Below are 23,440 nucleotides of genomic sequence, written 5' to 3'. Positions count from 1 at the left end.
TTTATCATGATGACTGTGTTTTCACCATTTTTGTGAGCCACCTCGAACAGTATTGCACTGGAGGGGTGGGATATAAATATTTTAAATAAAATAAAATGAATAAATGATATAGGAGATCCATGATTAGGATTTCCTATAGATTTTAAGAAATAGTCCCCTACATTGTTAGTCTCTGAACCCTAGAACAAAAGAATTATACTGGTTATTATTTTGTTTGTCTAAAATAAAAACAAATCACAAATAAAAATGTTTTTAACTGAAATAGCAGCTATGAGGGGCAGAAAGGGGAAGCAGATGGAGACTGAAGTACTGGGAGATCCAGGGGATGGAGCCACTCTGGGAAGGTTCCAAGAAGGGTTGTGCATTTTGGTATTTTTTCTGTTTTGTTTATGGCCCAAATCCAAAACACCCCAATTTTATAGCAATAGTATAGCAATAGCACTTACATTTATATACCGCTTTATAGCCGGAGCTCTCTAAGCGGTTTACAATGATTTAGCATATTGCCCCCAACATTCTGGGTACTCATTTTACCGACCTCGGAAGGATGGAAGGCTGAGTCAACCTTGAGCCCCTGGTCAGGATCGTACTTGTAACCTTCTGGTTACAGGGCGGCAGTTTTACCACTGCACCACCATTTTGTTCTTTGTTCGAAATCAGCCAATCCAAAACAACCCAATTTTGTTCTTTGTTCGATATTGCAAAATGTGAATCCGAAACATTTTGGATTTTAAAAAACAGCCCTGGGGCAAAGCTAGTGGGTGGGAGTGGGAGTGCCCAAGGGTGGAAGCTACCACCCAAATTTCAGAGGAATTGGGCAAAGGGCTGATTTTTGGTGAATTTTTGAAGTTTAAGTTTTCCCCATAGGGAATAATGAAGGTTTCAGCAACAGTATAGCTTCATATTGGGGGAAAGGGGGTGGCCCAGAGCAGAGTAGGGTTGGTGGTAGTGCCCAGTGGGGGCAAGGAAGCTGCCAGAATTATTTCAAAGGAATTAGGGAGAGGACTGATTTTTAAAGATTTAATGCAGTTTATGCATCTTTAAGGTTCTTCCCCATAGGGAATGATGGAGGTTTCAGCAGCCCCATAACTACACTTGGGGGGCAGTGGGGGGCCCAGAGCGAGTGAAGGTGTAGAGCACATAGGGTGCCAACCACCTCCATGGGTTGCTAACCCATGGGGTACTGGGTTCTCTTATTTCTGAGATGTTTTGAGTGTAGATTATCTGGTAGCATATGAGAGTGGATTCATGGTTTTTTGTTGAAATTCTCATATGCTACCAGAGAATCTACAGGCTGGGCTCAGGCTGGCAACAAGGCAGGCATAGGCAATGGCATGGCAGCTCTCAAGGGGGTGAAAAAAATTCTTCTGGAACAAAAAAGCAATGCAGCAGAAAATTCCATTCCCAGGCTGGCATGCAGTAGCCATAGCAGGCTGGGTTCAGGCTGGCAACAAGGCAGGCAGGCATAGGCAATGGTATGGCATCATCATGGCAACTTGAGGCATGCCATGCAATGGAAACTAGTTCTCTCTCTCTCTCTCTTCAATGAGGCGGAAAGGCAGAATGGCGAATGAGTAACTAACTTGTTGAATGAACTGAAAACCCCTCCTTGAACCCCCCCCATCCTTGCCCCTTTTTCGACCCTTCCCCTGGCCAATGTGGGGTCAGTAAAGAGTGGCAAGAGGAAAAAGAGCCATTGGGGAACAAAGAGGGAATCGTCAGGCTGGAAGGGCGGGAAATTCAAAGAGATGTCAAACACAAAATGGAGACTGACTCAGAGATCACCGCAAAATGGAGGTCTGAAACAACAAAACATTTTGTAGCCGAAACAGGGACATTTTGTTTTGTGTACAAAACTTTCAGATTTGGAAGAAACCCGAATTGTGTGTGAACTGCTCACTGATAACTCGCAGAGACTTTGGGGTAAATCTGGCCGATATGTGAATTCCTGAGCAGATGAGAGTTAAAGGGCTTTAAAAGCCCTGTGTGAAAAACTTCCTGGTGATAAACAGCAAATCACATTAGCTCTGCCTGTTAAGTAGCTAGCAATGTGATTTACTCTTATTTATGCTTATTTACGCTTATATGCACTTATATGTGCTTTATATACTTTTGTGCCACTTAGACCACTTCCACAGTAAAGCACCAAGTCTGGGAAACCTCCAGGTGGGATCATTTATTTAGAGTGGGAATTGGTAGAGAAATACTAGTGTAATATCTCATTATTTCTTGATATCTGTGCCTGCTTCCCCAGTCACTCTGGGCATCTGTTCCCTTACACCCCTTTTCTTACCAGCTACCTTTCCTATATTCTTTCCATTTCCTGTTCCTCTCCTAATCCTCTTCTTTGCTACTGCAAATGGTGCTTATGAAGCAGATGAAAAGAGTTGGACCTCTTTTTCGAAAAATACAGCTTATAACCCAAACTCTTATCTGTCCTACATACAAGTAGATGAGAATTATTAGGATTTCACACAAAAATGTTTAAAGTTAGCCTAAAAATGCATCAACATTTCAACAATGAGGACTGGCTCATCTCAAAACCCAGGCAGGCTACCAGGAGGATTTGCTTATTCTGTTGCTTTGCTTTCCATCTGATTAGCAAACATATGGGAAAACCCATTCAAACAAAATTCCAAGTGTGGTTTAAAGAAAATTAAATTACGATGAAATTATAGTTTCAAAAACAATATAATGCCAAAAGACTTTTCCAAAGCAATGAAAACTAAAACCAACCAACCAACCACATTACTATGATTTCTTAAGTGATACAATAAAAATTAATCTAACTTCAAATTTGGCAAATTTCAAACATCTAAAGGCACTGAATTAAAAAGAAGAAGATTCTAAACTCTCTCATTTTAAAAGCATTTAAATTACAGCGATTGCACATAAATTTTGGTAGTAGAATTTAATCTTTGAAATAAATGTTTAGGTTTTATCACCTTTTTTCCCAGTTTTGCCATCCAGTTTTTTATGTTTCAAATATTTCTGTGCTATAGAATTCCATAATTATCCATTGTGAGAGGGTAAGATACTGAGGGACATAAAGATCCATGCCCTAGCACTGTAACCTTTTATGAATTGCCCAGGGCCGGATTATGGCATATACTGAGGTCCTAGCTATGTGGACCTTAAAAGGCCCCACAGCACCCCCCCCGCCCTCCGCAAAAGATATTATTCTAATAGAGGGACAATGAAAACAGAAATAATAAAGCTTTATGTTTACATATATACTTGGCAAAGATCAAAACTGATCTCTGGAACACAGAATCTGAGTATCTGAGAATTTTGGATCCAGGATCAGACATTTGAAAAACTAAGCTGTAGTCTAATGAAATTTTGATACAATTTACAGTTATTTCTGCACAGATTTATAAACTCAAGAGGATAAATAATTGTGTAGCCAGATATGATTGTCTCATCAGAATAATGTCTGTTCTAGAGTCTTTTTCCCTTTCTCCTTTATTTTTCAGCCAATTATGTAAAAGTTGAGATTATTTGTTAATTCAGAGGCCTCTCCTTTATTTTTCAGCCAGTTATGTAAAAGTTGAGATTATTTGTTAATTCAGAAGCCTCTCATGTGAGTTCCTAAGCTATAGATTCCTTAACTTGTGCCTAAATCCAGTACTGGACTTGCCTGCATTATGGCATACATGCTTTCAACAGCTTCTATGGAAGGGAACGATGTGTCACAGAAGCTTCATGAAAAGCATTTTTATACCAATTTATTATCCTATCCTCTGAATTAATCTTTTATTATCTCCAACTATGGAATCACCTCAAGATTAGCAAGACAACCAAGCCTGTTGCCCTGAGTTCTGTGCTTTCAAAATCTCCATGCTGCCTATAGGACTTTTTAAAAAGTAGGCTAGTTATTTTGTTAGTCTGTGTGGCTGAATTTGACAAAGTGCATGAACAGGATTAAGGCTAACTGCAAACTCCATTTCTCCAATAACACTAGCCCCTTATTAGGGCACGCCAAATGCAATTAGACTTTTGAATTCTTCCCTTACATAGGATACTGCCTGTAAATAATGGAAGGGCAGCACATTTTTCTCTGTTACATTCACCACAAACATACATAGTACGACTTACAAATGACAACATGATCAACCTTAGAAAATCACTATATATATATATATATAAGTGAAACTCACACTGTGGCATGATTCTTAATTTCTACTATCTTTCCAGGTTTCAGCTGTGCATACTGTTGCAGGGAAAGCTATCAACACCAAAACAAGAACAATGCATTGTAGGATGGTCCCATTAAAGGTGGCTTGTTTTGAATAATCAACTATTAAACAGCCAATTGAATAACACTGATTAAGGTGTACTGAATAACACAAAATATTGTTCTCTTAAGTGACAAAATCTATAAAAACCTAAAACTGAAGGGTGGCTAAGAGATTCTGTCTTGTTTATCAGATCAATACAAGCTCCATATATCAATTCACCACTGAATAATTAAGTTCAACAAAGTAGCAATGTCTGTGTATATATACAAGCGCGTGTGACGGCAATTCACCACCGTTCCACTTGACTGTTATAATCCTCTGTAACACCTATTTCTTCCTCTTCCTGCCACTCACGAATCTTCTGCTCACGCAATATTTTTCGCTCCTCCCGTCGTTTCTGGCGATTTTGTTCATGCTCTTCTTGCTTAGCATACTGAAAGCGCTGCAGAAAGAGGTCTTTAGCATATTCATATAGCTGCATATCCAGAAAGTTCAGCTCTTCTATGCGCTTCCTCACCGACTCGTTAATATCCACATTAGAGGCTCGTGTGATATTGTACTGAGTGAATGGGGAGATGAACTCCAGGTTAAATGTCCTCTCAAAGAGATACTGAGTTTTTCTCTGAAATTCTGTGAGTCCAAAGAAAGCCATGTTTTTCAGATTGTTCTTGGCACTTTGGAGAAGGATTATATTTCTTTCACTTTCATTCATAGAGGTCAAATTGTAACATCCAACCAAGCTAAGGTCTGCCAGCATGCGCACCTGGCGATTGTTAGCCAGGTTATGGTCACAATTCATAAACTCCTGTAAGCTGACCCCAGACCAGTCATCTCCTAGGTAACACATAGGTAATTCCTCCGGTGTGGGGCTCCTTCCATCACACATGTGGAGGGAAGTTTTCCATGTTGCACCTCTTTGGACATGCTTCCACTCACTCAAGTAACGTGACACAGGGTCCCTCAGCATTGTGATGTAATAAAAGTTCCTGAAACAGTGATGGAAATGTGTTAGGATATAGCAATGCATTGTTCTCTTTAATTAGCAAATTAATAATTGAAGAACATCAAAGAGATGCCTGTGATTACCAAAGTTATACAATGGATAATGACATACTTTGGCTCCCAGAATTATATCAGTAGAAAAGGAATGGTCTGAGCTGGTTTTCCTAACACGATTCCCCCAGCTTTCCTCATGAGGATCAAACTACCTGTCATGAAGGGAGATTCATGATAAAATCTTCTGCTGGTTTTCAGAATTTTAATAATAGCCACACTTGTGCCATAACTCTGTTATCCCCCATGGGGCAAGCAGCAGCTTATGGCACCATTAAAAATGGCTTGTGGAAAGCCCTTCCCCCAGCAATTTGGTATTGGTCAAATTTAGGCCTTCCACAGCTTAAACCACCACTTAGGAAACCAATCATGAAACTTCCAATGTAAGGTCTAATTATGCCGGTGGACTTTTTTTTTTGTAACTCAGGTTTCATGGCCTGTTATCTAGCATTTAATAACTGAGCTATGGCAATGAACTAGTTTAAAGGCTCTTTTGTTCTGTCTCTTTTCAGATCTGCTTTATTTTGAATTATGTCTTTTCTAAACAAAACTTTGTTTTGTCCTTTTTCTAAATAATTCAGGGTGGCACACATAGTTCTCTCCCCCCCGCCCACTTTATCTTCACAGCAATCCTGTGAGGTAGGCTAGACTGAAAGATAGAGATCAACCCAGAGTTAACAAATGAACTTCATGGCTGATGGGACATCTAAGCTGGTTATCTATTATTATATTATTATTATTATTATTATTGGTCTATTAGCCCAAACCATTAGGGCTAAGTAAGAAATGCATGTTATTTGTAGTTAAATGTAGAGATGTGGTCATATTGTTTGGTTTTTTAAAGTTCTAAACATGTTCAATGTTTTTTGTTGGTAATATTAAGTTGCAGAATTTAAAGGAATCTCATACAGAAAAGTTCCATCAACACCACCATGTAAACAATAAGAAGCACAGCATGAATTCTCTCATTTCTAGTTTTCCCTTTCAACGGTTCCTGAGTATATTGTTTTTTAGAATGATTGTTTATGATTATATTTAAGGAACTGCTTGAGGGCTCTTTGAACCAAATTGCAGGCTACAAACCTAATAAAATCTAAAAAATGAATATATCTTACAAAATTCTAATTAGAAATGACTTTGTAATATAACTTTTCTAATTAGAATTTTAAAAGAGCCATTTTGCATATCTTTTTTGTGGAAGAGAAGTAATCATTTGAGTGTCTGCATACGCAGCTTGTTAGCAAGTCATAAATACATTTACCTGTATATGCCAATATGGTGACTCACAAATCTGCAATAAAGCAATGTACAAATAGGCCTGAGCAACAGTAAACACAGCAATAAAATTCTGGAAGCCTTGATACATTTTACACATTGTGGAGACAATATAAAACAGATTGGAAGCTCAGGGGATTGTGGGGGGAGAATATCACAGAAAATATACAGCAAAGGGAAGAAGGCGCCTTTTAATTAAGAATAGAATTTCCTGTAGACAACTAAGAATAGAGTGCTCCAGGGAGCCTGCTAAATTCCCTCCAAGCTGCAACCATTTAGCAATAATTACTGGAGAAAAGGGGGTTCAAGAAAGTTAATCAACAAGACTTGATGTAACTATTATGCTCATACTATTATGCCACAGCTGGAAGTACAAGGGGAAAAAGTAAATCATCTCACTGTTCCGTGATATTGTAAAATGCTAATAAATATACCTAGGCATAGCTGTACGTCGGCTGACTTCCAAATTGGCACTGCACTGGTGCAGCAGTGCTGACTTCCAAATTAATGCTGTGTGGTCAAAGGGGCAATTTCCAGCAATCTATCCTTCCTTCTGAAGCCAACTGTGCATCATGAAAATATGTCCCTGAGGGTTGCATGATCTTCAGGGACATATTTTTGGGTCACAGAATGGGCTTCAGGGTAAAAGGGAATTGAAAATCATGCCTTCTCCAACATGCATGATAATGCAGCCTTAGTCAAGAAGGCAGCACTGTTGCACCTGGATGTCAGCCATTGTTTCTAGAAAAACTGAAATGCATTTTGGAGATTTATTTGTGTAGTTATTGGGCAGAATCCGACAAAGCTGTTTAATTTTCTCATTTTAAAATCTTAACCTTGGCTTGATCATGCCCATTGACATCATGGTGTTCTAGTATCTGACCAAACTGAGTAAACATTACAAACCTGGATCATCAACATAGTAAGAATGTGCTATTATTAAAAGATTTTAGATAACATAATAATTTCACAGGATGTGTAATCTCTCTAGCTTCTAGTAATGATTACCAATTTTAATTATAAATGAAAGAAGTTTATTTATTTAAAATATGTATACTCCACCCTTCCAGCCACTGCTTAGGGTGGCTCACAACATTAATAAAATAGATACAATGTGAAATAAAAGATTAATAAAATTAAACAAGTTAAATGACCAGGCTAAAACCACATTTATAATTGCTATTTTAAAAAACATTTCAAATTAAAAGTTATTAATAAAAAGCTAAAAGCTAAAAACTGAGAACTATAAAAATGAAAGAATTTACCAGATATAAACAGGAGATAAAACATTCAAAAGCCTCTTTAAAAAGATGTGTTTTTTTAAACACTGAGAGAGGGTGCATGGTGAAACTCTTTGGGGAGTGTGTTCCAAAGGTGAGGGGTTACAACCAAAAAGGCCTTGTCTCTGGTCCCTGACAATCTGATCTCTATTAGTGGTGGGGCCATGAGCAGGGCTTGAGAAACCAAGCAGACGGTCCTGGCAGGTTCATGTGTGTGATTGTGGTCTGACAGGTACCCTAGCCCCAAGACGTGTGGAGCGTTAAAGGTCAAGACCAGCACCTTGAATCTAGGCCAGAAGTGGACTGGTAACCGATGAAGCTGTCACAGGATGGATATGACACTCATGAAGTAATCTGCAGCCACGAGCATCCTTGCAGCAGCATTCTGGACCAGCTGAAGCTTCTAAACCATCTTCAAGGGCAGTCCCACATAGAGCACATTGCAGTAGGCCAAGATGACTACTAATTAATTGACTTCTGCTAAGATGTCAATATTGAGAGACAATAATAAATACCAATACAAGACAAATGGATATTGAAAATTAAGGATGTACTAACCAAATCCAAACTAATTATTTTTATGAAACTAAGAAAGAGTTGTCTGAACAAGGTGGTTCCCCCCAGCCCCACAAAAAAAAGGTAACCTTTTGTAACTGAGGTAATTAAAAGACCCCATTAACTCATCTGTAATGTGTTTACATTTTACTGACTGACATCTTAACTAAAGAAGTGCTTGCATAACAGCAAAGTAGTGCTAGCACAAAAAGATCACACAGCTGCACTAAAAACCAGGTGTTTGCAGAATTACACTCTCCCACTAAAGTTCTTTTAAAATAAATAAGGCACGCTGCAGGTTGCACAACTGTGGGGCAAGCATGCTTGTGGTGGCACAACAACTGTCTGTAATGCAAGTTCCAGATGAGGAACTTGTGCAACAACTCTGTGCTAGCTCAGCATCCTTCCACAAACATTTTGTTAATCAGGATGTCAGCCACTGTCTGTAGAAAAGAAAAAGAAGAGAATTGAATTTTTGTCTCACTTGCATACACAGATGTCCTGTTAAAACCAATGAGACTTTTGTGCATATAGGTTCACTTAGAATGAGGGCCGACCATGAACAGAAACATTTAGCGAAGCAGAACACTCTGTTGCTGGGGAGGATAAAAATAGACATGGATCAGTTATGGCCTGCCTGAAACATGAAATATGTTAAAGTAGCTCCTGCTGCCACTTTACACTTTAGTTACTGCCCCAAGAGTTTGCATATCCATGGTTGTTAATTGGATATAACGCGAAATTGAATATCCTTAAAACAGTATCTCTTGAGCTCCTTGCTACAGAAGGGATTATTCAGCAGTAACTTGCCCTAAATTACAAGGCTTAAACAAAATGAGTACAAGAGAATAGCCAAGGAAAAGTTCACAACTGAAGTTAATACAGATGGGCCAGTACAAAAATAGATCTCCTCCCGAGTCATCTCTCTCTGCAAACAATACATCAATAAATTACGAATCTCTTGCATCTGATCCATTGATATCATTCCTTAGTTTTCTTCAGATACTCCTGACATCAAGCTTCTTTTGAAAATACCTACCTGACAGTGGGAAAGAAAGTGTTGGGGGCGGTATACTTCAGTGAGAGGAACTAGGAAATATTGCATTGGGGATCATTCTTCTAAGCTAATGAATGGCTGTGCAACAAGTAGCCAACCAATGTGGATGCAGCCCACAAGTCACAAATTGTGGTTTGCCATGTTTTTGCAGTCTCAGTCAGGCAGAAAAACCAGGGACTCTATTCTCCACATGGCTGGTGGACTGCATTCAAGCAGGCCTGTAATTAGCACTACACCATGAACTGCCACACTTGCTCGTGTGTACAGCTTACAATGTTCTTACTCCAATTCTTCACTGGTGCAATCGAATGGTTCAATGACCCCTAGCACTAAGACACATTTTAATGGGAATATCTGTTCTCTTCCACCCTGTGGAGGAACAGCCCTCTATTCCTCCTAACCTTTTTACCGCTGGGTAAAAAGCTGGTATGGCTGGGTCCACTACAACAGCCCTTCACGTCTTATCAAAAATTACCAAAAAAAAAAAAACCCAAAACAAACCTCAGTAGTGTGGAAAGGCTTAAAGGTGTAGGGTGGAGACAAATCAACAAGCTTCTATTTATTTATTTTTTATAACAAGGAAGTTTACTTTTAGGGGGAAATTGTACAATTAAAACATTTCTTTTACAGGGGGAAAAAATACAACTGAAAACAGTTACTTACAGAGCAGGTCTGGGAAAAGAAAAAGCTGGAGTAACATAATCACTACCTGGCTCTATACCTCCGCTTTGGGCTTGCTGGGCAGACTCTTTGTTCTGATTACGGCACAGGTCTGGGGCTCAGTCCAGGCTGGCTCTTCCTTTCCTTCCAGTGATTTCATCTAGAAGGCTTCTCTTCTTCTTGCTGGCTGCCCACTCTCTACAAGGATTCAATGGATTCACTCTAGCAGACTCTCATCCTCCTTCTGCACCCTCCAGCTCTGACTTGCTCCAGGAGACTCTCTTGACTTCTCCTTCCAGGCCTCTCTGGCTCTCAGGACTCTCTCACGGGACTCTGTTGACTTCACTAACTTCCCTCTCAAAACACTCCCAATATATACAGTTTCTCTGGCCCCACAGTTGTTTAAGCCATCCAGTTAGAACAAACAAAAATCCCCGCCATTTCTTGAAATCTCCTTTCCCTCCAAAAACCAACTGTCAAAATGCTAAACCAAAAGTAAAACTACAGAAAACCAAGAATGAACCTTTGACCCTGCCATCCTTCTCCATACACAGGGATTTGCAAGCATGGAAATCCTATTTACAATACTACAGAGATTTTATGAATATAATATCACACAACTAATTTATCAGGGCTTATTTACAAGAAGAGGTTTGAGAATATTAATACATGATACAATACAGGGGCTTATTTACAGAAACCCAAGAGATCTAGGCCTCATTCCTTTGCACACCCAAACGTGGTTCCACACCAAAACAGGTATACACCTACACATTTGCAAGTAATATTTATTGTAATTTCAGACTCAGGTCTACAGCATATCAATTATATTTTCTTGATGGTTGCCACCTTTGGTTTTTGATTTATGATTCCTCATCAGTGCTGCTCCATTTCACTATCACTTATGAATGATGTATGAGAAAATGCTCAGTTCAGAAGTTACTTCTGCAGAATTATTTGCAAGGCTTTTAGAACCCTTATCCAGAAAGGCATTCTGCTTCTCCACTGGCTCAGATGATAACCTGTTTCACAGGAAGCACAGAGTTGAGTCTATCTTCAATTTGACCCAAGCCAAGAAAGTTAAGAATATCAAAGTATCACATCCTCCACAATGAATAACTACAACCTATCCTGACAAAATTAGGTAACAGGGCTCCATAGGAGAGGATGGGTCCTTCAGGTAAGGTATGATTAGGACATTCCTTTTAGCAAGTTTCCAAAGTCCCCAAGATACTGAAATATTGAAATAAACAGAAGCCTATCAAGTCGGACAGTCACAGCATCCTATGTACAGGTGACCCTTGTTATTCACAGGGGTTCCATTCTCTCCTATAGGCACAAATACGGAAACCACAAATAATGAAACCTTGGGTAAATGGAAATTGGGGGATTAGGTTCCTAAACAAAAAAAAAGGGGGGGGCAAAAAAGCAAGAAAATGATAGTATCTTATTCTCCAAGTCTCCAGTAATGCCTCCCCAAACCCTGGAAACTGTCGAATATTCACCAAAAAAGAAAAAGAAAGAAAAAAGAGCCACAAATGGTTCACTCAGGGGCGTAACTACTATTAGGCAAGGGGAGGCGGCTGCCTGCCCCCATGCCTCGAGGGGGCCCCCAGAGGCAAGTCACATGACTGTAGATTGTGAAGTGTGTGTGTCTGTATCAGCAAGGGGCCCATTTTAAAATTTTGTCTCTGGGCCCACTCCAGCCTTGTTACGCCCCTGGGTTCACTGCTGGAAAATGACTGCCGGAAATGACACTGGAAGACATTTATGGGTCATTTCCGGCAACTCAAAACCATGGATAGGCAAATTCCACCTATTTTCTTACCTGCTGATAATGAAACTAAGAGACCCAATTTCATTATCAGACCCAATCATGAATATGCAAAACTGAGGATATGAAGTCTGCAGATAACGTAGGCCACCTGTATATTGTGTGCAAACATCTTAGTTAAGCTGAAATATTTTGTTGGAATATTGTGAAGAATGTTTTTAAATGTAGGAATCAACAAGTGACATAAATGGTTTTCTTCCAAAAATGATGAGTATGCCAAATGCTGCCACAGCTTTCCAAAACACTACTGAACATTAACTGCAATACATAAACATTCTGTAACTCCACAATTTTTCAAGAAACAAGAGGTAAACATTTTAACAACTAACCTCAAAAAAGAAATTAGGGACTAGTTTATATTCTTTAACATAAAAGGAAGCTGTGGATATGTTCACTTCTATGCTCTCAAACTCTAACAGTGAGTAAGCTATTATAATAGTGGGAGCAAACAAATCTGGCAGTACAGGAATCACATACTTAACTGTTGAAGTTATTGCTGAATACAGACGGTTGCCTTCCACCATTTTATTCCCACAACAAGTTTATGAAGTAGTTAAGGTGGCGAGATAGCAACTGGCCCCAAATCACCTTCATGGCTGAATGAGGATTTGAACCCTGACCTCTCTGGTCTTATTCAAAGACTCAAAGTTTTCAATATAAACTTCTATTAAGTGCTGCCCAGGATCTCTTACAGTATAGCTCAAGGATGAACATGGAACAATAAAGAATGGCTCTGCTTAACAGCAATGACGAATCCAACCAAAATTAGCAACTCATTAACTGTTCTTTCTCTGTCCTTCCTAGGACTGGCTTGGAAACATTCATTTCTAGAATGAAACTTACTCATCAATGGAATTGTTACGAGGATAGACTCCAGGCTATTTAATTTCTTTGTTCCAATGACATATCAATAGAAATAGCCCCGCTGTCTGTGTAATTTATATAGAGTCACAAGAAAAGCATAAGAAGAGAATGGTACAGCCTGGAGAGAATTTCTGCGAGGGATTATGGTTAATGAGTCACATATTCACCTGGAGATATCCAGCAGTGTGGTATGAATTTATAATCACACACTGTCCCTTAGCATTGAGCAGATTCTTGCCTCAGGTGGATTAAAATGAATGTACCACAGCACACACATCCAAAATGCTAGTTATGATACTTGAATTACCAACCAAAATAAATGAAAAATCAAAAGGTCTTCAGCCCAAATAGGTTTTCATTGTTTTTATTGGCATTTGGAATTGAAAAAGTCTAATTAGCAGAATATCACCATCTGGCTTCAGTTAAATTTTTTTCCTTCATATCTTAATCATCTCTTTATATTATACTCTGCTAATCTTTAGACAGATAGATAAACTTTATTACAATCGTAGATCAGACTGTACAACAAAAAAACATTACATAAGACCAGAGCGTATAATACAAACCATGTAGCAAAACCTAGCCACATTGCTTTAGACAATTCCATGGTAATATCACTGGGTTTTGTTCTGTTTTTAAGTATAGTGCAAACAAACATCTAAACTCCCAGAGGCATGACGGAGCATCCTTTTTATTGTTACTAGTCTGGTGGCTATAGTGTGCATACCAGTTTGGTATCAAACTGGCTCGAGGTCGAACATGCCCACTGCGAGGGTTCAACATCGACTTGGCCTCAAACTGAACCTGCTCCAGTTAGAGTTTCAGGGTTCAATTTTTTTTTAATTTAACAATTTTTTAGAAGTCGGAAAACTCGCTTCCTCTGCTCCGGGGGCTTGTCTGTGGCCACTGGGGGGTCTCCGGAGGTTCTACCTCCCCCCGCTGACCTCCAGATTGTTATAAATATGCCCTGTTTGTGTGGTTTTCAGCCCTTCCAGACGGCATGACTCAGACCATGCAGAGGCCCATTGGGCATATGTGGGGGACTCCAAAATGGCTGTTGCCACGGAAGAGAGGCCTGGAAACAAAATGGGACAAAACCGCCTGAACTGGGTGTATTTATAATGAACTGAAGGCCGGGGGAGGGGGGCCTCCGGAAATTCCCCCATCCACAGCTGCAGACAAGCCTCCGGAGTGGAGGCAATGAGTTTTCTGACTTTTAAAAAAAGGGTTAATTTTTTCCCCTAATCGAATCCCCCAAACCCAGCCCAACCAGGGGTTGTTTGGGAGTACACAATACCAAACATGTGCAGTCTGGCTTGAGTCTGGTTCAGACTCAAACTGAACTGGGCAAACTGGTTTTGTGTACACCCCTACTATAGGCCACCTCCAGCCTAAGAGGTAAAATGCATCTAAATACCAGTTGTAGAAGAACAACAGCAGGAGAAAGGGCATACCCTCACCTCTTGCCTGTGGGCTTCCCAGAGGCATCTGGTGGGCCAGTGTATGTAACAAGATGCTAGACTAGATAGGCCCTGGGCCTGATCCAGCAGGGCTGTTCTTATGTTCTTCCTCCCTATTTTACTGGAGAAAGCAGTACATGGGGGAAGTCAGCCATGCTCTCAGAGGGCTAGAATACCTTAAAATGGGGGAAAGTCAGACATTTTGTTTGCAATCAAGAGGTCAGCTGGGAGCTCATTTGCTACTATGAATGGCCCTTTTGAAATAAAAGAACAGGAAGACCTTAGCAGATGAAACAATGATAAAGACTTATGAGGGAGATGGAAAGGACATCCAGGAATGTTTGTAAGAAACTGCCAGCAGGACAAAGGACTAACTATTGAAATATCTCATAACTGATTCCTCCAGCTGGAACAGGAACTGCAGAAGATATAATGGGCTTTATTTCACACGCTGCACTAAATTCACAGAGCCAAATTGAAAGAGCACCTTTGCCAATGGAAAAATAGCAGTTCCAATTGGGAAGAAAAGCAGGTGAAAAATCAAACTTCTAATGGCAGATATGTATGACTTAATTTTTAAAATGGAAACATGCTGAAGGGAAAAGAAACTCTTTGACCTGAAAGTCCTCCTCTATAATCTCAGCTATGTGGTGGATGATCGCTTTGCTTAGTGAGAAGAAAAGACACTCTCAAATGCGGAGAGAGCACTAGTATTTCTCCTTGTACAGAGGATGACCCTGAATATTCAGGAGCTAAGCCCTGGCTCAAATTCAGGTTCGGTTCATACGTAACAGAAAACCGGAGGTTGGGGTACCCGCAGTTTGGATTTTAAACTGCAAACCACACCACAGACATTTATCAAAGCGTGGCCGGCCAACCTCCAGTTCCAGGAAAGAGAAGCCCCTCCCTGCTGTGCGGCCTCCAAGTCCGATCCCAGCAAGCTCCATAGCCAGACTGTGAGCAAAGAGTCGGCACATCAGCAGAGCAGCCATGATTGGCCATGATCTCAAAGGGGGCATTGTCAGAGTGATGGTGCATTTTCAGAGCATACTGCCTGCCCTTGGCAGGGAAAAGGCATTTAAATCCTTTTAAATGGCTTGCCATGCCAGCTCTTCTTCCGGCAACGATGGCATTAGCGGCCCCCAAAGAGCCCCGCACCCTGATAGTCCAGCACAAGCATGAGTTTGGGAGAGAGGGGTCCAGGTGCAATACTTCCCTGTTACTATGGGAGGGGAGGAGAACACTGACACTTCCTAGGAGGGGATATGTGGGGGGGGGGCTGTCCCACCATAACTTAGGATGAGGTTGAAAGGGGTAACCCTGACAAAGCAGTCCACCCAGACCCAATAAACACCCTGTTCCACTGGCAGCTTGCTGCTGGTGGGCTTGTTCTCTCATGAGGGCCAGTCTTCTGTGAAGACCATGTGGTTGTGAGCTTACCTAACAGGGCCCTGCTTGTGTGGGCCCCCAACTTTTCATCATAAAAGATAGCCCGAAATCTACACGCACACACGCACACACCCATTCCCTGTGAAGCCATGCACACATCCAAAGGAGATTTTGATGCTCCATTTGCCATAGCCTGGCTTTGTGCACAGACAAGGAAAGCAATGGGATTATTCAGAATGCCAAGGTTCAGTCTGGTGTCTGCTGGTGTGGGGAATCGGTCCAGTCTGGTCCGGGGCGGAGGGGTTCATGATTTTTTTTTTTTAAATGTAAAATAAATTTAATTACCTTCTGCCCCTTCGAGTGGCTTTCTATAGGCTGCAGGGGTCCACGATGTTCCCCTGCCCCCGCCAGCCTCTAAAATCACTGCCGCAGCCCACTGGAGTGTTATTTTTTGGCCTATTCAGGCCTCCATAAATTGTTATAGTGGCCATTTTGGAGGCCGCTGCAAATGCACAAATGGCCTCTGGGAGGCCTGGCATGGCCCAGGGCCTCACAGAGACCATTTGCGCATGTGCGATGGCCATTTGAAAATAAAAAATAAAAAATTGCCTCTGGAAAAAATGGCCACCGTGCATGTTCAAATGGTCTCTGCAAGGCCCTGGGCCATGCCAGGCCTCACAGAGGCCATTTGTGCTTTCACAGCAGTCTCCAAAATGGCTGCCACAACAATTTATGGAGGCCCAAACAGGCCAAAAAATAATACTCCAGCGAGCCATGGCGGTGATTTTAGAGGCTGGCGGGGAGCAGGGAAATATTCATGGACCCCCCGTGGCCTATAGAAAAACCCGAAGGGGCAGAAGGTAATTAAATTTATTTTAATTTTTTAAAAAAATTGCGAGCCAGCTGGGCAGGTTCGGTACCAGTCCAGACAGAACCGGGGCCGGGGGGGGTTGGTTCGACTCCGAACCACCGGAGCCCCGGACTGCTGGATCGATTTGCACATCCCTACTCATGTTGGCTACTCCTCACATGAGAGGGCCATTCTACTGGGGAGGACCAGGAGTTGTTTGCCCCAGGTCATCCATTAGACTGTATGCTCATGGGCTGAACTAATCGATCCAGAAGGTCTGCGCTTGTGGGGGGCACCCAACTCTCAATGGCAAAAGATCGAACTTGAGCACCACAACACTCCCTTCTCTGTGAAGGGGCACCTATAGGGGATTTGTGCACACCCATAGGGGATTTTGGTACACCATGTGATTTGGGTGTCCCATTGTGGTGCCCCACATCTGCCTGCGTGTGCAGGCAGGGAAGACATCAGGTTCTGGGCCAGACCTTTAAACCCATTCAAAATTCCTGGGCTCATTTCTGTGTTGCACCATTTATGCAGATCTCCCAGTTCAGGGATTTGCGGGAGAGCGGAGCCTGGTTTCCAGTGGCCCCAAAACAGTGGGGTTGCCATTTCAGGGTGCAGGCTAGGGTACACATGTCTACATGGGCGGACAAGGTCCACGGTCTAACAGCTACTTGGCGACAGTCACCAGGACTGTGACAGCACTCGCGGAAGCACCTGAGCCCATGGCTTTGTTCCATAGAGCATCCTTGCTTGATACTGAGCCCCAGTGGGCTAGCACTCTCATGAGAGAGCGGTCCATGGCATAATGTGTGGCCCCTCCTGTCACCTATGCAGCTATGGAGTTGCCCGGCAATAGGGATGCCACCATGCCCCATTGCAGGCTTCTCATCCTCTCAAGCAGCAGAGACAGACAGGTAAAGTAAAGGTAAAGTGTGCCTTCGAGTCAATTTCGACTCCTGGTGCCCACAAAGCCCTGTGGTTGTCTTTGGTAGAGTATAGGAGGGGTTTACCATTCCCATCTCCCGTGCAGTATGAGATGATGCCTTTCAGCATCTTCCTATATTGCTGCTGCCTGGTAGAAGTGTTTCCCATAGTCTGAGAAACATACCAGTGGGGATTCAAACCGGCAACCTCTGGCTTGCTAGTCAAGTGATTTCCCTGCTGGGCATTCCTTATTCCAACTCTGTCCCTTGCTCGCCCACTGGGCAAACAGGGGGAAGGGGATGGAATGACAGGATGGGCACTAAGTGCTTTGCTCCCAGAGAGGGAAGTTACAGTGATGTCTATTCACAATCACAAACACTCCAGGCGGCAACATAAGCAGGGCACCCCATCACAGTGCCAGGAAAGGGACACTTAGCAGCGGGAGGTGCCTCGGGTCAGGTTCAAAAGGCAACCCCAAGCAGGAATTCTGGAGCAGCTGAATTCTATTTTTTTCACAGAAAGTTTGGGGAAGTAGGACCCAGCCCCTTCCCATTAGGGGTTAATGGTTCCTAGAATTGATCATGAGAAAGACCATCTGTGAGCAAAAATTTTAACTGTACTAGAGTGCCACTGTTTCTCTGAGAGGCAATCAGTGAAAGCCTGGGAGGGTCTGTGCCACTGCCTCTATGATTGTAGTTTCAAATTCAGCATGAAGCCGTGGTTATGGCAGTATCTGGGGTCGCATGTAACGCTTCAGCAGCCAAACTGAAGGTCTTGGCAGCAAACCTTTGTGGTAACTGAAGGTTCAAACTGGAGTTTGGAGAACCAAACCGCAGGTCACATTCAGTCCCAAACCATGGTTTCACACATTCGGATGTAATGGAGTTCCAACCTCTGCCCTGTTTAACTCCGGCATGGTGTTATGTATGAAGCAGCCATAATCTCCAGATTGAGCCCTGGATCCAAACTGCTACTTAGTCTCACACAAACAGCTTGTGTTCGTCCAGAGGAACTCTTGTTTTTTCCTTCAAACAGCTGAACTCCATCATGTCACATATCACAAACTGCTGATGTAACATAAAGGGTTACTGCTCAAGAAAGACAAGTCTAAACCCCACTTGGATTCAGTTGTCTAGTTGAATGAACCCAGGACATAGTGTTAAAAGATATGGCCAACTTTAAATAATAGATGAAATCCTAGGTTAGAAGAGTAAAGGCCATGCTTTAAAACAAAACAAAACAAAACAAAAAACTTCAACCAGGAGTCTTGTGATTAGAAAAACAATGTAATGAGGAGAGAAAAAACACACACATTAGATGAAGATGTTGAAATCCTGCCCCGCCCCCCCGACGGCAGAGCCACCATTGTGTGGATGGGTGCAAAGAACCCAGCTGTCACTCCCTGTGGAGCCATTGCATCCAACCTAGCCACGTCCCCTGCATCTGATATCAGATGCAGGGTGTGTGGCCATATGCAGAAATGGGGCCACGTGGCCCTGTTTGCAAGGTGCTTCAGCCAGCACTGAAAAGGCAGAGAGACACATTCTCAGCCAGGTTGGGAACCCAGTGCCAGCTGAAGCACCTTGCAAACAGGGCCACATGACCCTGTTTCCCTATATGGCCACACCCCCTGCACCTGACATCAGATACAGGGGGTGTGGCTAGGGTGCCTAGGAGTCACTGGTGGCAGGTTGCAACCACGGTTCCAGCAGCTTCCGACACGCCTGCCCCCACTCCCCGCTTTTTAATCACAAACTTATTAGATTCATGTAAGATTTCTGGACAGTCTCCAGGTAGTTCGCCTCCAACTACCTTTGACAAAGCCTCGTCTGTTGTATGTATTTGACTGTTAATGTTGAGCTTGAAAAAAGTTGTGACCAGGCGCATTGCCTTGCACCAATTTCTAATATGTTCTGTGCCTCAACTCTTCTGTCCTACCTTTCAACTAGATCCACTCTGCTACAGTCAGGTAGGAGAGACAAGTCTTCATACCCTACCAGGTAAGATAAAGTAAAGTGTACCATCAAGTTGATTTCGACTCCTGGTGCCCACAGAGCCCTGTGGTTTTCTTTGGTAGAATACAGGAGGGGTTTACCATTTCCTCCTACCGTGCAGTATGAGATGATGCCTTTCAGCATCTTCCTATATGTCTGCTGCCCAATATAGTACCAGCGGGGATTCGAACTGGCAACCTTCTGCTCATTAGTCAAGCATTTTCCTACTGCGCCACCAGGTAGGGAACTAAAAATTGTGTTTCCAAAGTGATTATTATAATACTCTGCTCAGCTCTGGTGTCTGCCTTTTACTGCTTAATTAGTGTACATTTCTTACTTTTCTGTACAATTCTTCAAAAAAAAATCTTTTTTATTGATTTTCCAGTAATGAACAATTACAAATAACCATTTTGTCAATCATTAATATGCACCAATCTTAACTGTACAATGCATGAAAGCTTTCCAGTATAATTCTAAACTCCCACCACTTTTGGCTACCATGAATTGTACTATCAAGCTGGCTGTTAGATGAGTACCGTATATACATTCATGCATTTATGTATGTATTCTAAGGATTTAGATCCCTCTTTTCCTCAAAATGAAAACAGAATAGAAATATTAAACAATATTAAAACTATAAACAATAAATATTAGCTATAGTAAAATACAATTGAAACAGCAGCATAACAGTCACAATCTAATTAAAAATAACAGCAGAATTAAAACCCTTGCAGAATAAAACCCTTTTTATCGAAGACACCCAAAGAGGAAACATAGTTTTGTACTCAGTGTTCTAGCTTTCTGTGATGTCTGTCCAGTGACTGACATCCAGACTAGTACAGTACAAGGATGTTGTGTTAGCTAATTCTGATAATCCAGGAGCTTGTGTTCCAGACGAGTGTTGCACTGGTGCAATAGGGTATGCTTGTGCAACCTGTGGTCCACCTTCTGCTGTAAAAGCTCTTCCTTATTCTGTATATGTTGCAGAAAATGATGCAAAGCTATCTTCTATCCTTGTGGAGCAGGGCAGCACCTGCACACGTGAGCCAAGAGCACAGGAGAGTGAGCATCCACTCAGCTGTGTGACCTTCTTGTGTGTGCACATCTTTCTTTGTTGCATTTGTGGATGTCAGACACTATTACTACAAGACTTCCTCCAAGATTTCCTCCTGTACAGGTGTGTAGCAAGATTTCATTATTTATTTATTTATTTATTTATTTATTTAATCATCAGATTTCTATACCGCCTCAAACTTCCATCTCTGGGTGGTTTACAGCAACATAAAACAAGTTAACACACATAGTAATGCCGTAAAACAATTAAAAATGATGGTTAAATTAAAAGGCTTGGGTGAAAAGATAAATCATTATTATTTATTTATTTACACAGTCAGACAGGTGTTATTGACTGGTTTGTTTTATCCAGACATCGAGTCCTTCCCAAGGACCTGAGATGGCTGAATTTTATTGTCAATGTTGTTGCTGTTGTTATAGATATCATCGCAGAATATAGGCTGTTCCCAGTAAAGATGCTTTTTAAAACTGGCTGATGGTGATTTCTGTGGCCCCTATGGTGTTGAGGTGCTCTTCAAGGTCTTTTGGAACTACACCCAGGGTGCCAATTACCACTGGGATTATTTTGGTCTTTTTCTGCCACAGCCTTTCAATTTCAATTTGTAGATCTTTGTATTTTGTCAGTTTTTCTATTTCTTTTTCTTCTATTCTGCTATCACCTGGTATTATTATTATTATTAATAATCTGATTTCTATAACACCCATCCAAAAATGGCTCAGGGTGGTTTACACAGAGAAATAATAAATAAATAAGATGGCTCCCTGTCCCCAAAGGGCTCACATTCTTAAAAAAACCACAAGATAGACACCAGCAACAGTCACTGGAGGTACAGTGCTGGGGGTGGATAGGGCCAGTTACTCTCCCCCTGCTAAATCTTTAGGGACTTTTAAAAAGTTGTCAGAGATGGGCTCTTATCTCAACAAGGAGTGCATTCCAGAGTCTCGGGGCAGCAACAGAGAACACCCATCCCTGCATGGCCACCACCATGGCAGCTGCAGATGGACCTCTACAGATGATCTCAATGGGCAATGGGACTCATTGCAAAGAAGACGTAGAGGCCTTGAGGGGTTTGCGGGGAGAGCAGGCTAAGCCCGCTCTCCCCACAGATGATCAGCAAGCCCTGCCTGGGCAGCCGGATCAGCTGCCCACACGACTGCCAGCTCCATCATGGAGCTGGCGGGGGCTGGGGAGTTCGGGGACCACATGGCCCCCGGAAGTTCCAGCATGCCCTGCGAGAGAGCGCAGAGCATGCTGGAGAGACCCCCCAAGCCAGGAGGCTGCTTTTTAGCCTCCTGGTTGGGGGTCTTCTCATGAGTTGCCGCGGTGCAGAGCCGCACCACAACAGCATACAATTCGTTAACCCTAGTTAGCGGAGCACTCACTCCGCTAACCTGGGCCAAGGGGAGGGCTTCTCAAGTGGGTTAGCCACTTGTAAACCACCGGACTCGACTGCTGCTAAGGTGGAAGCTTGATCTGGCCACTGATGGAGAAAGACCATAGAAGGGGAGCTTTTGGTCTGACTCTGGACTCTCTTCTCTTGGAGCAGGGCTGTAGCTCAGTGGTAGACCACCTACTTTGAATAGAGAAGATCCAAGTTTCTATCTCTGGTATCTCCAGGTGCATACCCCGGACATATCTGTCTGAAATCCTGCTATATACCCTGGGACCTACCTGTCTGGAAATCTGTCGAGCTTCTGCCAGTAAGTAGAGAGTAGACAGTGCTGACCTAGATGGATCAATGGTTTGACTCAATAAAAGGCAGTTTCTTATGTTGTTGCCTACTTTGTTGCCAGCTGCCTTGCAGGAGGTGGAATAAGTTAAATTATGACCTTGGATGTATTGATGCATTTACCATTAGGTACAATTGGAAGCATGTATTTATGACAACACAAATACACCTTTAAAAAAATTAATAAATCTGGATATGAGAAAACACTGTACTTTGGGTTTCCTTTATATTTGTTTTAAATTGCCACTTAAAACATTTATATTTTGCTCTTTCAATTTTCCTTCTTATTTCTTTGGCAGCTGTCATCGTTGCAGCCAGGTAAGTAGGATAAATGACTTATTTGTGAAACAGATGCCAGAACTGCTTGGTAAATAGATTTTTGAAACAAAGTAGCGAGTACACAGCATCCTCCCCTGATCAAATTCTCTCTAATCTCTCCTAATTCAGTCACAGGAGCTCTCCCTTAAGCCTCGCTTTCTGAAATGAAAGCTCAGTGGGATTTTTTGCTGCAGTGTATTCTGAAGTATTCTAGTGATTCTGCATAATTAATACAGCAATTAACAACAAAAATACAAAGTAATTGGAATCTCCTTGAGAAACTAATTTGTTCTCTCAAAAGTGTCGATTACTTTTGACATAATGGCATAACCTTACATTTCAAACATGCTTTACAAATACTTTTCACCCACATTATCTTCTGCTCTGGTGACTGTAGCCCTGTCCACCCTCATCATGAGAAGGAAATGTTCCCAAGTCTCAGGCAAAACTCCTACAGGTGTGCTAATCAATCTCTGCCTTCATGCCCATGGTTGCCACCTCTGCTGGCTATTTTTCTGGGAACTTAGTCTCATTGTAATATTTGCTAGGCAAAGGCTTCCTCCAGCCTTTTCTGCAGAGCTTCCAAAATGGCACAACCGGAGGCAGCAGTGTACTTGGGAGTAGTGGCAGAGACGCTTGTTGAGGACCCTGACACATATCACATTTGTGGTCACTGCAGTGTTTATCTTTTCTGCACCAAGAAGATAAGAGGAGAATACCAGGGCCATATGGGAAAAGCCTATGCTGCAATTCATTCCCATGCCAGGCTCACCTCTCTACAAAACTAGGATGATGCTTGTGTGCAGAGGAAGGAACTGGAGAGGACCTGCTTCCACGAGGCTCTGGGTACTTCGTTAGCTTCACAGCACAGAAAAC

General features: G+C 42.1%; 1 protein-coding gene across 2 annotated transcripts in view; it reads right to left on the bottom strand.

The window, feature by feature from the left end:
* HS6ST3 (heparan sulfate 6-O-sulfotransferase 3) overlaps positions 1–23,440 on the bottom strand; it is a 367,579-nt gene that overhangs the window by 18,195 nt on the left and 325,944 nt on the right. The window contains exon 2 of one of the 2 annotated variants that reach the window (XR_008319289.1): positions 4,161–5,227. Coding sequence is in view for 1 of the 2 variants with exons in the window: in XM_053308563.1 (XP_053164538.1) it covers positions 4,528–5,227 (700 nt within the window). In the remaining variant the exon portion in view is untranslated. Of the gene's footprint in view, positions 1–3,203; positions 5,228–23,440 lie in introns of those variants that run through there. The other variant, XM_053308563.1, reaches the window with a different exon arrangement.

This window comes from Hemicordylus capensis, chromosome 3 (assembly GCF_027244095.1).
Source record: "Hemicordylus capensis ecotype Gifberg chromosome 3, rHemCap1.1.pri, whole genome shotgun sequence".
Classification (NCBI taxonomy): domain Eukaryota; kingdom Metazoa; phylum Chordata; class Lepidosauria; order Squamata; family Cordylidae; genus Hemicordylus; species Hemicordylus capensis.
Note: the sequence above shows the minus strand (reverse complement) of the source record. Positions and strands in the feature narration are given on the sequence as shown.